Source organism: Garra rufa, chromosome 10, assembly GCF_049309525.1.
Source record: "Garra rufa chromosome 10, GarRuf1.0, whole genome shotgun sequence".
NCBI lineage: Eukaryota > Metazoa > Chordata > Actinopteri > Cypriniformes > Cyprinidae > Garra > Garra rufa.
Genome location: NC_133370.1, coordinates 6,118,048 through 6,135,485, shown reverse-complemented (window position 1 = coordinate 6,135,485; position 17,438 = coordinate 6,118,048). Strand labels below are relative to the sequence as shown.

General features: G+C 31.6%; 1 protein-coding gene across 1 annotated transcript in view; it reads left to right on the top strand.

Moving 5' to 3' along the window:
* LOC141343848 (CUGBP Elav-like family member 5) overlaps window positions 1–17,004 on the top strand; it is a 22,198-nt gene extending 5,194 nt beyond the window's left edge. Inside the window, exons 3-6 of the mRNA XM_073848510.1 lie at window positions 7,034–7,243; window positions 11,120–11,215; window positions 14,200–14,343; window positions 16,877–17,004. Coding sequence (XP_073704611.1) covers window positions 7,034–7,243; window positions 11,120–11,215; window positions 14,200–14,343; window positions 16,877–17,004 — 578 coding nt within the window. The remainder of the gene's footprint in view (window positions 1–7,033; window positions 7,244–11,119; window positions 11,216–14,199; window positions 14,344–16,876) is intronic.
* The last annotated feature ends 434 nt before the right edge of the window (window positions 17,005–17,438 follow it).

Sequence of the window (17,438 nt, the reverse complement as noted above, 5' to 3'; positions counted from 1 at the left end):
TAATATAGTACTAGATAGATAGATAGATAGATAGATAGATAGATAGATAGATAGATAGATAGATAGATAGATAGATAGATAGATAGATAGATATTATATGACACTATTATTATTTCTGTGGTATTTTAATATTTCAAATAATATAATGTGTGTATAACTAACATCACATTTAAATGCTACTTATATTTTAATGCTGCACTATATATGCAGACTTCAGGGTGTGTATGGAGTGTTTTTGGCTCTTAATAAGACATACTGCACACTATTAAGTGTGTGTTGTGTAAACTGATTCTTCAGGACCGCATAAGAGAGAATGTGTTATAATGCTCTCGGTTTCTTCTCACTGACCATGTAATACGCTGAGTAAACACACAAACACATTTATATACACAATAACACCTTACACTCACCCAGCATCCACTCTGTGTATTGATTTGATTTTTACTCTGACCGCCTACTGACCTTTGTAGCTTCTCGACTGTGTGTGTGTGGTTAGGAGCAGAGAGTATCTTGGAGTCTGTGGAACAGACAGTAGTAGACATGGCAGCCTAATTTATCATGGCTCCATGGGACCCACACAGCACAAAGCACTGCAAAAGACACAAAAGCTCTCCTGGGCCTGTGCTGTCCCACACACACACACACACACACACACACACACACATATATGGTGATTCCTGCTCCATAAAGAGTAAATATTTGGTTACAGCTGTGCTGTGATGTGACTTTCTGCAACATTAAATGCAAATCCACTCATTACCTGTTTAGCTAGCAGTCAAGAGCTGTACGTACACAATACCCTGAGAGACTTCAAGTTTTGTAGGGCAGAGTTTCACAGCTTCTGTTTTTTTTTTTTTTTTCCTCTAGTCTTGCGAGTAGAGAACACTTTTGACTGTCAGCATAAAATTTGGTCCTGTTTGCAGCTTTTTCTGGCCAAGATCTGCACATTCCTTTTCACAATTTGTAGCCATAATGACTTAGAAAATTAAAGGAGTATTTCACTTCCAGAACAAAAATGTTCAGATAATGTACTCACCTCCTTGTTATCCAAGATGTTCATATCTTTCATTCTTCAGTCATAAAGAAATAGTTTTTTAAGGAAAACATTTCAGGATTTCTTTCCATATAGTAGACTTCTGTGGTGCCCGCGAGTTTGAACTTCCAAAATGCAGTTTAAATACAGTTTAAAAGTCAAAGGGCTCTAAACGATCCTAGCCAAGGAAGAAAGGTGTTTTCTAGAGAAACAATCTGTCATTTTCTAAAAAAAAAAAAAAAAAAAATGTTTTTGACCTCAGACGTTCATGTTGTCTAGCTCTGCATGAACTCTGTTTATTCCGGTTCAAGACAGTTAGGGTATGTCACAAAACTCCCATCTCATTTTCTTCTCCAACTTCTAAATCTACTTGCATCGTTTTTTTTTACCTTTTTTTGTAAAGGGCGTTTGACCTTCTTTGCATGTTCACTTTGTAAACACTGGGTCGGTACTTCTGCAGTGATGAAGTATGATTTTGGATGAAGTTGGAGGAGAAAATGAGATGGGAGTTTTTCGACATTAACGGGAATAAACGTTCACGCAGAGCTAGACGTTTTAAGGACAAAAAGTGAATAAATGGAATTTTTTTAGAAAATGACTGATTGTTCTGATAAATAAGACTCTTCTTCCTTGGCTGGGATCATTTGGAGCACTTTGAAGCTGCATTTAAACTTCATTTTGGAAGTTCAAACTCCATAGAAGTTCATTATATGGGAAAAAAAAAATCCTGAAATGTTTTCCTCAAAAAACATAATTTCTTTACGACTGAAGAAAGAAAGACATGAAAATCTTGGATGACAAGGGGGTGAGTTAAGGGGGATATCTTAAGGGGATATTTCACCCAAAAATTAAAATTCTGCCATCGTTTAGTAACACTCATGTTGTTCCAAACCTGTATGAATTTCTTTTTACTATGGAACACAGAATGGCTTCATTTCTTTGTCCATACAATGGAACAAAAGTCCAGTGTTGTTAATTTTTTTTTTTACTGTATGGACAAAAATAGCTGAGACTAAAACTGAAATGAATAAATTAATGAATAAATAATACTGTGTATATTTATTATGTATGCATAAATACACACACATACAGTATATATTTTGAAAATATGTACGTACATGAATTTACATGCATATATTTATATTCATATAATTGATATTATATATAAATATTTTTAATATGTAAACATAACTTTTTTTAATATATACATGAATGTGTGTGTGTATTTGTATATACATAATAAATATATACAGTACACATACATATATTATGTAAACAAACTTTTATTTTAGATGTTTAATCAGGATTAATCGTTTGGCTGCACTGAAAATAAAATAAAATAAAATAAAATAAAATACCTAAATTGGGTTTAAATTTATTACAATCTAAATAAATAAATAACTATAAAAAATTACTAAAACAAGCTGGGAACTCACTGGAAAAACACACACACACACACACACACACACACACACACACACACACACACACACACACACACACAAGTTACTAAAACTAAAATTAAAATCAAATGTTGAGACCTAAGTGCTTTTAAAGTAATATTGAGATTTTTTTAATGATTCTAAAAGAAGACTGTTCTGCTCACTGAGGCTGCATTCATTTGATCAAAAATACTGTAAAAAGAGTAAAATTGTGAAATATTATTGTAATTTAAAATAACTGGTTTCTATTTTAATATGTTTTAAAATTTAGTTTATTCTTGCGATGCAAAGCTGCATTTTCAGCATCATTACTCCAGTCTTCAGTGTCACATGATCCTTCAGAAATCATTCTAATATGCTGATTTACTGCTCAAGATTTACCTAAAAATATATACAAATAAATGCTAATTCAAAATATGAATAAATACTGTAATAGCAAATAAATTACACTACATGTTAAAAACAACATTTTACTGCAAGTCAGTAAAAATGTACTGTGTTAATATAAAGCCTTTTTCTGATGATTTTTTCACTGCTGCTAATTTTTTTGTGTAAAATAAGTTTTTTTTTTGTTTTTTTTTTTAGCTTTTGTTTTTTTAGCATGCAGTGATTGTGTGTGTTTAAAGCATAAATTATCACATTGTGTGTGTGTTTGTGGTAAAGTCCCTCGAATGAATTTTATCTTGTAAGTACGTGTAAAAGAGCAGTTCTTCCCTTCATCAGTCTGATTTATCTCAGTATTTCACTGAGCGTGTGAATTCACATTTAAACACTGTCAGGTGTTCAGACGTGAGAGCCGTTCTGTGTTATTAACACTCTTTGACTCACAGTCACACTTTATTTCTCTCTACTCTCATTCTCATCCTTTATCACTTTCCTTTACTCAATCCTAGTGGAAAAAAACAAGCTAAAACCAGTCTAAAATGATAACTGTGTAGGAGAACAATTTCTTCTGCTCACCAAAGCTGCATTTATTTGATCAAAAATACTGTAAATACAGTAAAATAGTGAAATATTATTCTAATTTAAAATAACTGGTTTTTATTTGGATATTTTTTTTAAATGTAATTTATTCCTGTGATTCAAAGCTGTATTTTCAGCATCATTACGCAGTTACCAACTGGATTTTCCAGCTGTGAACAGGAGTGTCTGGACAGCGCAGAAACACACAATGTGTTTGATTTGACTCTTTTCATTCGAGTGTAGATCAGACATTAAAGAACCCCGTCCTCAGAGAGCCCCGCACACATCCTTCAAAGTCGACAAAACACACTGTGCACTACACAAAGACAGCAGTCAGGAGAGATGATGATATTTCTCCGGCTCTCTCAGGTGTTTGTATTTCTCTGTGATTTCATCATGAGCGCTGTTTATACTCTTTGAAACTTTTTTGTAGTAGGAAATCAACTCCTGTTTTCCTTGAATGCTAAACTAAAGCTCAAACATTTAGTGTTACGTTTTAACAAAACGGTTCATTTTAAGGTGATTTTTTTTTTCTGCACAGTGTGTGTGTTGGATTGTGTTTGCACCTCATCTAGGGCTAACCGAGTATGTTTTTCTAACCACCTGCTCTTCTGTGGTTTGATTGACAGTAAAGTTGAAGCGTGTTGACCTGTCCAACATTAGATACAGCCAGCGGCACGTCAGACATGTCCATAATCACGTTTCTGCATTAAACCGTACACATCTGCTGTACTGCGCTGTTTTAGATTCATGAGGCTTTGCTTTGTCTTGAGATCTAAGCATTTTTACAGTAATGTAGAGTTTTGAATTTTTTTAAGCCTCTTACGCTCACCAAGGCTGCATTTATGTGATCAAAAATACTGTAAATACAGTAAAATTGTGAAATATTATTATAATTTAAAATAGCTGGTTACTATTTGAATATATTGTAAAATGTAATTTATTCTTGCAATGCAAAGCTGAATTTTCAGCATCATTACTCCATGATCCTTCTCACTGCAAAAACATTATTTTCCTCCTTAGTATTTTTGTCTTGTTTTCTAGTAAAATAATCTAAAGAATTCTTGAATCAGGATGCATTTACTAGACAAGTACAATTACTTAAGATATTATGTCTTGTTTTCTGAAAAAAATAAATAAATAAATAAATAAATAAATAAAATTGTATTAGTTTTTATTATTTATTGTATTATTTTTCATTAGTTTTTTTTTTAATATATTCAAACAGTAACCAGCTATTTTAAATTCTAATAATATTTCACAATTTTACTGTATTCACAGTATTTTTTAGTATAAATTTCAAAAACTTCTTGAATCAGGATGCATTTACTGGACAAGTAAAATGACTTAAGAAAAAAATCCAAATTGTATTGGTTTTTGCTTAAAACAACCGAAAATATCTGCCAATGTGGTAAGAAAAATAATTTTAAATCAAAGGCTAAACAAGATAATTTTTCTTGCCCCATTGGCAGATATTTTTGCTTGGTTTAACACAATTTGGGTATTCTTTTCAGAAAACAAGACATAACATTTTAAGTCATTTTACTTGTCTAGTAAATGCATCCTGTTCCAAGAATGTTTAGAATTTATACTAAAAAATACTGTGAACACAGTCAAATTGTGAAATATTATTAGAATTTAAAATAGCTAGTTACTGTTTGAATATATTTTAAAATGTAATTTATTCTTGCAATGCAAAGCTGAATTTTCAGCACCATTACTCCAGTCTTTAGTCACATGATCCTTCACAATGCAATTTTTTTTTCCTCCTTATGATTTTTGTCTCGTTTTCTACAATAAAATAAAGCAGCATAACTGTTTTTAACATTGATAATAATCAGAAATATTTCTTGAGCAGCAAATCAGCATATTAGAATGATTTTTGCACTGCAAAAAATGATTTTCTTCCTTAGCATTTCTGTCTTGTTTTCTAGTATACACTTATATATTATAAAATATATTCAAACAGTAACCAGCTATTTTAAATTCTAATAATATTTCACAATTTGACTGTATTCACAGTATTTTTTAGTATAAACTTAAAAAACTTCTTGAATCAGGATGCATTTACTGGACAATTAAAATGACTTAAGATATTATGTCTTGATTTCTGAAAAAAAATTGTATTTGTTTTTTTTTTAAACAACCGAAAATATCTGCCAATGGGGTAAGAAAAATAATCTTAAATCAAAGGCTAAACAAGATCATTTTCCTTGCCCCATTGGCAGATATTTTTTCTTGTTTTAACACAATTTGGGTATTCTTTTCAGAAAACAAGACATAATATTTTAAGTCATTTTACTTGTCTAGTAAATGCATCCTGTTCCAAGAATTTTTTGAAATTTATGCTAAAAAACAAAAATCATTTTTTGCAGTGCAGGAATCATTCTAATATGCTGATTTGCTGCTCAATAAATATTTCTGATTATTTTAAGTGTTAAAAACAGCTATGCTGCTTCATATTATTGAGGAAACTGCGATAAAAAAAAAACAGGATTCTTGAAATAGAAAATAAATCTTCAAATTTTCTGAGCTGATTTGCAAGTAAAAAATAAAAATATATGATGTAAACATGGTATAAACACTGCAAAAAAAATGTTTCTTGTTTTTTTATCACAAATATCTGAACATTCTAAAAACAAAGATACATTTACTTTTTTATAATCAAAATTAAGCAAATTTATGTTTAAAACAAGAAGAAGGAAAAAATCCCAATGGGGTAAGAAAAATAATATTGCTTTTCCCTTTGAAGTAAGTTGATTTTTCTAACCCTATACTAATAGTTTTTTATCTTATTTTAGGCATAAACTCACCTGTTTTTCTGAAAACAAGGCTTAATATCTTAAGACATTTTAATTCTAAAGTAGATGCATCTTGATTTAAGAATTTTTAGATATTTATGTTGTAAAACAAGACACAATACTAAGTAGGAAAAGTATTTTTTTTTTTGCAGTGCAAAGCTGAGAATACAACACTTTTATTAGTAGTTGAAAGCATTGTAAAATCATTTTATTCTACTAAGTCTTTTTAAATCAATGTTTAAATCATTTTATAAAAATTTATTTTATATGTAAAGCACTTTGAATTACCATTGTGTATGAAATGTGTTGTATTTGGATTTTTTATTTCATGGAAATCTGTAGGAAATCTGTAATTATTTGATTAAATTCAGCACCTCTTGTAATGAAACAAAGCATAATATACATCAGCATCTATCATACTGATTCACTTTACAGGAAGTGTCTTAGTTTGTTTACAGGAAAGCATTGCATGTATTGCAAACTAATAGGTTTATTGTGTGTGCAATTCACTTAGAATTCAGAATGAACACACAGGCGTGTGGAAACCCCAGATCATGGCTGAATTTGCCCTGCAGGCATAAACTGGTTACATCCACAGCGTGCCGAATCGATATCAGCTGTCAGCACATTCTGACGTGCAATCAATTCGGATGTAGAATCAATGTGGAGAATTGAGTTGAAACAGCACAATATCATTAAAACGGCAGTAATTAAAAGTGATTCCGGCTTGTGAAGTTCAGTGTCGACATGACGCTGGTCCCAGATCGCTGATTTTTGTGTCCGTCTCACCGCAGGTTTGAGCTCTCCGCCAGCTAATCTGGCCTCCTCCGGCGTGCCGAGCATCGTGACTCCCATTGTTAACGGATTCAGCGGAATCCCTCACCAAGCCAACGGTCATCCGGTAGAGGCGGTGTACACCAACGGCCTGCCGCCGTACTCCACCCAGAGCCCCACCGCAGCCGACACGCTCCAGCAGGCCTTCACGGGCGTCCAGCAATACACAGGTACTGCACACATTAGTGGAGATCTCATGTTTCATTTAAGTCTCAGTATTTCTCCTAAAATTCATTTTGACTCAGAAGAGTTGCCATCCAGCAAGCTATGAAATAAGCTTTGAGCACAGTTTGAGACATTGTTGAGATCTCATCTGAAACTCTAGAGGAGATAAGGTTTCTTCTAGACAATGCTGAGATTAAATGGAGAGAAAATTTAGATTATTTACATTTCAGATGTTTAATATCTGAAAAAGCTCAATTTTTTCTCCTAGACAGCAGTGAGATTGAATGGAGAACAGATGTTTCTCATGAGAGAAGTCTCCTGCTTCACCTGCATCTGAGCAAAAATTTGTTCTCAATTTAATCTTGTTGTTTAGATATTGCAATTTTAGAAAATTAGTTTAGAATGTATTTTTGCAAAATGAGCATATTTGAGCATTGTTGAGATCTCGTCTGAAATTTTAGAGGAGACACATGAAATAGTCTTTCTCTTACTTTTTGTTTGTTCTAGTCTCACTGTTGTCTATTTAAGATATTAAAATCATGTTTGAGCTATATTTTATCTTTAAAAATTGAAGAACAGTTTGAGACATTGTTGAGATCTCTGAAACTCTAGAGGAGATATGGTTTCTTCTAGATAATGCTGAGATTAAATGGAGAGAAAATTTAGATTATTTACATTTCAGATGTTTAATATCTGAAAAACCTCATTTTTTCTGCTAGACAGCAGTGAGATTGAATGGAGAACAGATGTTTCAGATGTTTCTCATGAGAGAAGTCTCCTGCTTCACCTGCATCTGAGCAAAAATTTGTTCTCAATTTAACCTTGTTGTTTAGATATTGCAATTTTAGAAAATTTGTTTAGAATGTATATTTGCAAAATTCGTCTGAAATTTTAGAGGAGACACATGAAATAGTCTTTCTCTTACTTTTATTTGTTCTAGTCTCACTGTTGTCTATTTAAGATATTAAAATCAATTTGAGCTATATTTTATCTTTAAAAATTGAAGAACGGTTTGAGACATTGTTGAGATCTCCTCTGAAACTCTAGAGGAGATACGGTTTCTTCTAGATAATGCTGAGATTAAATGGAGAGAAAATTTAGATTATTTACATTTAAGATGTTTAATATCTGAAAAACCTCATTTTTTTCTGCTAGACAGCAGTGAGATTGAATGGAGAACAGATGTTTCAGATGTTTCTCATGAGAGAAGTCTCCTGCTTCACCTGCATCTGAGCAAAAATTTGTTCTCAATTTAATCTTGTTGTTTAGATATTGCAATTTTAGAAAATTAGTTTAGAATGTATTTTTGCAAAATGAGCACATTTGAGACATTGTTGAGATCTCGTCTGAAATTTTAGAGGAGACACATGAAATAGTCTTTCTCTTACTTTTTGTTTGTTCTAGTCTCACTGTTGTCTATTTAAGATATTAAAATCATGTTTGAGCTATATTTTATCTTTAAAAATTGAAGAACAGTTTGAGACATTGTTGAGATCTCTGAAACTCTAGAGGAGATACGGTTTCTTCTAGATAATGCTGAGATTAAATGGAGAGAAAATTTAGATTATTTACATTTCAGATGTTTAATATCTGAAAAACCTCATTTTTTTCTGCTAGACAGCAGTGAGATTGAATGGAGAACAGATGTTTCAGATGTTTCTCATGAGAGAAGTCTCCTGCTTCACCTGCATCTGAGCAAAAATTTGTTCTCAATTTAACCTTGTTGTTTAGATATTGCAATTTTAGAAAATTTGTTTAGAATGTATATTTGCAAAATTCGTCTGAAATTTTAGAGGAGACACATGAAATAGTCTTTCTCTTACTTTTATTTGTTCTAGTCTCACTGTTGTCTATTTAAGATATTAAAATCATGTTTGAGCTATATTTTATCTTTAAAAATTGAAGAACGGTTTGAGACATTGTTGAGATCTCCTCTGAAACTCTAGAGGAGATACGGTTTCTTCTAGATAATGCTGAGATTAAATGGAAAGAAAATGTAGACTTTTACTTACGTTTCAGATGTTTAATATATCAAATTCATAAATTGTTTCTTCTAGACAGCAGTGACATTGAATGGAGAACAGACGTTTCAGATGTTTCTCTTATGTGTCTTCTGAAGAGTTTCAGATGAGATCTCAAAAATTTGGGTTTTTTCTTAAAAGAAACACCTGAGAAGCAGGCGACTTTAGCAAAAATTTGTTCTCAATTTAATCTTGTTGTCTATGAGAAACATTTTTTTTTTTGAGATATTGCAATTTTAGAAAAAATTGTTTAGAATGTATTTTTTTGCAAAATGAGCATAGTTTGAGACATTGTTGAGATCTCATCTGAAATTTTAGAGGAGACACATGAAATTAATAGAGTCTCTTACTTTTTGTTTGTTCTCCATTTAGTCTCACTGTTGTCTAGGAGAAACAGTTGAGTTATTTAAGATGTTACAGTCATGTTTGAGCTATATTTTATCTTTAAAAATTAATCTGAAACTCTAGAGGAGATACAGTTTCTTCTAGAAAATGCTGAGATTAAATGGAAAGAAAATTTAGACTTTCACTTTCATGTTTAATATCTGAAAAACCTCAATTGTTTCTCCTAGACAGCAGTGAGATTGAATGGAAAACTGATGTTTCAGATGTTTCTCCTGAGAAGAAGTCTCCAGTAATCTCATGTGTCTTGTCTGGAGTTTTAGATGAGATCTCAAAAATGTAGTCTTTTTCTTAAAGGAGAATGTCCTGCATCTGAGAAGCAGGAGACTTCAGCAAAAATTTGTTCTCAATGTAATCTCGTTGTCTAGAAGAAAGGATTTTTTTTAGATATTGCAATTTTAGAAAATTTGTTTAGAATGTATTTTTGCCAAATTAGCATAGTTTGAGACTTTGAAACTCGAGGAGATACGGTTTCTTCTAGACAATTCTGAGAATAAATGGAGAGAAAATGTAGACTTTTACTTTTACTTGCTTCTCAGATGTTTTTCCTGAAAAGAAGACTCCAGTAATCCAGTAATCCAGTAATCAGACTCAGACTGAGCACAGGTTGAGACATTGTTGAGATCTCTTCTGAAACTCTAGAGGAGACATGTGAGATTGCTGGAGTATTTTCCTTATTTTTAAAAGCAGAATTGTATTCTTATTTTATTTTCATTTTATTGGTTCTCCATTTTATCTTTGTCTAGAAAAAAACCATTGAGGTATTTAAGATATTTCAGTTTTTGGAAATTTTATTTGACAATGTATTTTTTTGCAAAATGAGCAGACATTGTTGAGACCTCTTCTGAAACTTTAGTGGAGATTACTAGAGTTTTTTTTAAGCATGCAATCTCAGTGTTGTCTAGAAGTAAGCAGCGATATTAGGTTTGCAAAATGTTTGTACCTGAGCACAGTTTGGGACACTTCTTCAGAAACATTTGCTCTCCATTTAATCTGATTACTGTTTAGCAGAAAGAGCTGAAATGTTAAAGAGATCTCATTTGTGATTTTTCCATTCCATGTAGTCAGTCGATATTTTCACAAATGTCACTTTGACAGAAAAATAACTTTCCTCATGGAGTGTTATTGCTGGTAGGTGACTTTGCTGTGATTGAAACCTCAGGTTGTATTTGAATTTTCTGGATATTACAGCTATCATACGGATGCCTAGAGATCTGTCATTTTAAATCAGTTTGATATATGATGAACGTACTTTTAGATTTCATTGCACTGTGATCCTGTCATATTTCATTAGCATATAAAGGTCAACCTTTGTCTTGTCCTTATTCTTGTCTCATCTGTCCCTCTCTCTCTCTCTTTCTCTTTCTCTCTCTCTCTCTCTCTCTCTCTCTCTCTCTCTCTCTCTCTCTCTCTCTCTCTCTCTCTCTCTCTCATGTATGATTATGCATATATCTGCAGCCATATATCCTGCCACAACACTGACCCCTATAGGTCAGACACTGCCACAGCCTGCTCAAATCATCCAGCAACAGCAGCAGCAGCAGCAGCGGGAAGGTGAGTGACAGAAATCACAGCTTTCATTTCACTCACTAATCACTGTCTTTCACAGTCTGTGCCATACAGGCATCCCTACAGCTCCTCATGTTGTTATGAGCCAATAAAATTCAGATTAGACAGGCCCGTTTAGAAATATCAAAGGCTTGACTTCTTCCCTGTGAAGATTTTACTACTGAGTTTCATTTTAGAATCTTCAGTTGTAGTGACATCACTGTCAGATGTTTTCTGATTGGCCTGTCACGTTTGAACTTTTTAAATGGCACAAATCAAAAAACATCAAAAGAATATGTAAGTGGAGCATAAAAAGGCCAAATAGAGGATTTAATGCTTTAAAACCTCAAAAACCACACAGTTTCCATCAGTGTTATGATTTGTTTTAACTATGTTGTTTGTGTAAAATGAATAATTTTTTATTGAGGTAAATTTTATGGAAGCCCATTTCTATCAAGGAAAAAAAAATACATTAGGTAACTGACTTTTATTTTAAAAAAATCAGTCAGAATAGCAAGATATAAAGTCAGAATAGCAAGATATATACAGTACAAAGAATTTTGAAATATATATAAAAGCAATTCTGGGAAGAAAAGTCAGAATTGTGAGATAAAAAAAAACATTTTAGCTATTTATTTTTTAATGGAATCAAAAAAAAAAAACATGGAATTGTGTTATGCAGAATTCAAAGGAAAAGACAGAAAAAGTCAGAATTGCAAGATATAAGTTTAGAATTGCAAGAAAAAAGCCACAATTCTGAGTTTAAAGTTTTTTCTTAGAGGTGTGAGAAAAAAGTCTGAATTGTGGGATTGTTTTTCTTTTCAAATAAGAAAAAATCAAAAAGACCACATTGAAGAGATTGAAGTAGTCTAAGATGAAGTAAAAGAGGGAAAATTTTAAATAGAAGTCAAAGAAGTTGAAGTGAAAAAAGTCAAAGATGAAATTGAAAAGGACTTAGAAGGAAAAAAAATTTAAGAAGTCAAAATAGTCTACAGAGAAGAAATCAAAAAAGTTGAAATAGAAGTGTAAGAAGTCAAAATCGAAGAAGTTGAAGATGGAAAAATCTAGATAAAAGTCAAGAAGTCAAAGAGAAAAAGACAGAACAAAAATCAAAGAAATCAAAGAAGAAAAATGAAAAAACTCAAAATAGTCTACGAAGAAGAAATCATTAAAGCAGAAATAGAAGAAGTCTACGAAGATGAAGTCAAAATCAAAGAAGTTAAAGAAGTTGAAGTGGGAAAGTCGAAGAAGAAGAAATTGAAGAAGAAAAAATTAAAGAATACAAAATAGTCTACGAAGAAGAAATCGATAAAGTCGAAACAGAAGAAGTCTACGAAGATGAAGATTAAAATTAAAGCAGAAGTCAAAGTGGAAAAAGTCAAAGAAGAAATCAAAAAGGACTTAAAAAGAAAATATTGAAGAGATTGAAGTAGTCTAAGAAGAATAAGGTCAAGAGATGAAAAATCGAAATAGAAGTAGAAAAAGTTGAAAAAGAAGAAATTGAAGAGGACTTAGCAGAAAAAATGAAGAAATCAAAGAAGAAAAATTAAAGAAGACTAAATAGTTTATAAAAAAGAAATCGATAAAGTCGAAATAGTAGAAGTCTAAGAAAAAGTCAAAATCTAAGAAGTCGTAGATAGAAAAATCGAAATAGAAGTCAAAGTAGTTGAAATGAATAAAAGTCAAAGAAGAAATCAAAGAGGACTTAGAAGAAAAAAATTGAAGAAATCAAAGAAAAATTAAAGAAGACAAAGTAATCTGAAGAAAAAATCAATAAAGTCAAAATAAAAGAAGTCTAAGAAGTCAAAATCGAAGAAGTCGAAGATGGAAAAAATCGAAATAGAAGTCAAAGAAGAAGAAATCGAAGAGGACTTAGAAGAAAAAAATCGAAGAAATCGAAGAAGACAATATTGAATAGATTGAAGTAATCTAAAAAGAAGTCAAAGAGAGAAAATGGAAATAGAAGTCAAAGAAGAAATCGAAGAGGGAAAAATCTAAGAAATTGAAGACTTTCTTCTTTGAAGTAGTCTAAGAAGAAGTCAAAGAGGGAAAAATCAAAATAGCAGTCAAAGTTCAAAAAGTCAAAGAAGAAGATTGGAAAAAAAGGACTTGTAAAAAAATCTAAGAAGACAATATTGAAGCATTGAAGTAGTCTAAGAAGAAGTCGAAGAGGGAGAAAATGAAATAGAAGTCAAAGAAGTCGAAGTGGAAAAAGTCAAATCAGAAGAAATCGAAGAAATCAAATAAGACATTATTGAAGAGATTGAAGGAGTCTAAGAAGAAGTTAAAGAGGGAAAAAATAAATCAAAGCAATCAAAGTGGAAAAAATCAAAAAATAATAAATCAAAGAGGACTTATAAAAAAAACAAATCAAATAAGACAATATTGATGAGATTGAAGGAGTCTAAGAAGTTGTTAAAGAGGGAAAACAGAAGTCAAAGAAGTCAAAGTGGAAGAAAAATCAAAAAAGAAGAAATCGAAGAGGACTTCTAAGAATCTAAAATCTAAGAAATTGAAGAAGACAATGTCGAAGAGATTTAAGTAATCTAAGAAGAAGTCAAAGAGGGAAAAATCGAAATAGAAGTCGAAGTGCAGAAAGTAAAAGAAGAAGAAATCAAAGAGGACTTTTAAGAAGACAGTATTGAAGCATTGAAGTAGTCGAAGAAGAAGAAGTCAAAGAGGGAAAAAATGAAATAGAAGTCAAAGAAGAAGAAATCGAAGAGGACTTAGAAGAAAAAAATCGAAGAAGAAAAATTAAAGAAGACAAAATAGTCTGAAGAAGAAATCGATAAAGTCAAAATAGAAGCAGTCAATTTTTTTAATTCTCTGGTGGAAACAGGCTTCCATAATATTTATCGTGCACTAAATAAATAATAAATCTTGGAGCTAAGTCTTATATTTCCATCATGTGTTTTCATAATTCTCATGCAGTCTAAAAACACATGTTCATGTCTCCCACAGCATGTTAAATATGTGCATGTCTGTTTCAGGTCCCGAGGGCTGCAACTTGTTTATCTATCACCTGCCACAGGAGTTCGGCGATAACGAGCTAATGCAGATGTTTCTTCCGTTCGGATCTGTCATCTCGTCAAAGGTGTTCATGGACCGAGCCACCAATCAGAGCAAATGTTTCGGTCAGACACGCCTTCCTGCTTTCAAACACATACTGTGTACCTGTATTGTATATTGACCCCTTTCTAATCAGCTGATCAAATATCAGGGTGCAAAATTAGCTTTTTTTGTCACACATGCCAGTTTTGGGAAAAATGTCCTAAATACGGCATAAAAAATAAATATGAAATGAAAAATCGAATAAATGCTTTTAAACCTTCTAACCATCAAACAGTAAGTTTCCATCACTGTTTCATCAGTGCCACTATAATGATTTGTTTAATTGTGTTTCCTAATATAAATACATTTTTATTGATGTACTGTATATTTTATGGAAGCCTGTTTCAACCATGGGATGAAAAAGGTAAAAAAGTAAAAAAATAAAATAAAAAAAAAGTAATAGCTTTTTATAGTTTTTTTCCCAGCAGATCAGAGGAAAAACTACAAGTCAAAAGTTTTTGAACAGTAAGATTTTTAATGTTTTTTTAAGAAGTCTCTTCTGCTCACCAAGCCTGCATTTATTCCATCTAAAGTACAGCAAAACAGTAACATTCAGAAATATTTTTACTATTTAAAAGAACTGTTTTCTATTTGAATATATTTTAACTTGTAATTTATTCCTGTGATCTAAGCTAAATTTTCTGCATCATTTCTCTAGTCTTCTGTGTCATCAAAGAAACCTGAAAAAAAAACTACTCAACATAAAAATAATAATAATTTTGAGCAGCAAATCAGAATATTAGAATGGTTTCTGAAGGATCATGTGATTGGAGTAATGATGCTATAAATTCAGCTTTGAAATCACAGGAATAAATTACATTTTAAAATATATTTAAATAGAAAACAGTTCTTTTTAAATAGTAAAAATATTTCTATATTGTATTAATTTATTTTATAAAATAAAATAATTATTTCATTAATCTATTTTATTTTGGAATAAAATGTCAAATAAGATAATTAAAAAATATATATTTAATATTATTATACATCATATTTGTAACTTATAGAATATTTTGATGACTAGTGTTTTTGAAAACAGTAATAATTTTATTTTTAATTAAAATATAATGTTATTATTATTATTATTATTATTATTATTATTATTATTATTATTATTATTATTATTATTATTATTATTATTATTATTATTTATATAAAAAATATTACAGTTTATGTCTAGCAATTTTGCTTTTTTTCTCAGAATGATAAGAAAAAAAGTAGTAATTACCTTTTTCAGTTTATATTTACAATTTTACCAGAACTGGCACGTGTCAAAAAAAAGATGAAAAGAGTTAACTGTTAAACAATATATCATGGTTTTACAGTAATATTAAGCAACACAGCTGTTTTCAACATTGGTAATAATCAGAAATGTTTCTTGAGCAGCAAATCAGCATATTAGAATGATTTCTGAAGGATAATGTGACTCTGAAGACTGGAGTAATGATGCTGAAAATTCAGCTTTGATCACAGGAATAAATTACATTTTTAAATATATTCAAATAGAAAACAGTTATTTTAAATAATAAAAATATTTCAAAATTGTACTATTTTTGCTGTACTTTGGATCAAATAAATGCAGGCTTGGTGAGCAGAAGAGACTTCTTTAAAAAACATAAAATCTTACTGTTTGTAATTTTTATTTTTAAATAAAATAAAATTATTAAATTGTAAATCTAAATCCTTCTAAAGGATCATGTGACACTGAAGACTAGATAGCTTTGCATCACAGGAATAAATAATATTTTACAGTATATTAAAATAGAAAACAGTTATTTTAAATTCTAATAATATTTCACAATATTGCTTTTACTGTATTTTTGATCAAATAAATGCAGCCTTGTTTTCAACTTACTAACTTACTGTTTAAACAATGTATAAAACCAGCATAAATCCATCAAGGCCCATAATATAGTTCAAATTATCAAGCATATTGGCTTCCCTTATAAACATCTAATGTTGCACTTTTTAACATTGTGACTTAAAGCATGCATTTCAGGTTTCAGTTCAGCACATCACCAGCCAAGTTTTATTGGCACGCCAAAGCCAATTTTAACATGCATTCAGTGTTTGCCAAATGTTAATTTTGGACCCAGGGTGCCACACAGCCCGAGATGTGCCATGGCCAGATGTGTGTGTGTGTGTGTGTGTGTGTGTGTGTGTGTGTGTGTGTGTGTGTGTGTGTGTGTGTGTGTGTGTGTGTGTGAGACTGTAGTGAGTTTAATGAAGGTTTATTGGTCTCCTCACTCACCCCAAAAGCCTTGACTGTCTGGAATCCCATATATTTATATTCATTCTCCTCACACTACACAGGCGGCTCTCGGGAACATGATCCCTCCGCAGAAATCAAGCCGTTTCTCTCGCTCTCTCTCCCATTAGTTTAATTTGATTCAGTCCTCTCAGTCTATTTGTTTCCTTGAGGATTTGTTGTCCATTTCCTTCCGCATGAATTAAAAATGAGCTAATTTGGACGTTATACTGCGGGGACCGTAACACATGCACACACATAAACAGTCTCTCTCAGACTCGGTTTGTTTCTTTCTGTCTCGTCTGCAGGCTTTGTGAGCTTCGATAACCCCGCCAGCGCTCAGGGTGCCATCCAGGCCATGAACGGCTTCCAGATCGGCATGAAACGCTTGAAAGTGCAGCTGAAACGGCCGAAGGATGCCAGCCGTCCGTACTGACCACAGCCAGGGATGCATACGTGCTCTCTCAGCCATTAGGAGAGGTGGGTCAATATTTGAATAAAGCCAGAGCTGTCCATCATAATGTACTGCCGGCTTTCTTGACTCACTCAAGATGTCCAATTTAATTGACGTCTGTGTGGAATATATCATCCCTCTATTCCAGTTAGTTATTCTGATTTAAGTAGGCCTAACTACAATAAAAATCATATCCTAATGTCTGCCATGGAAATACTTTAATACCTGGCTTTGCGAGACTTAATAGTGTTTATTTTGTGGCTTTTGCTCTAAAAACAAGTCGAAAAATCTTTTGTTAATTTTCAAAATTGCAAAATGTTCTGCTTAGTGATGATTTTGAAAAGCATGGCGTAAAGATTAAGTTAAGTATTTTATTTTTAATTACAAATATTACAGTATAATAATAAAAAATATAT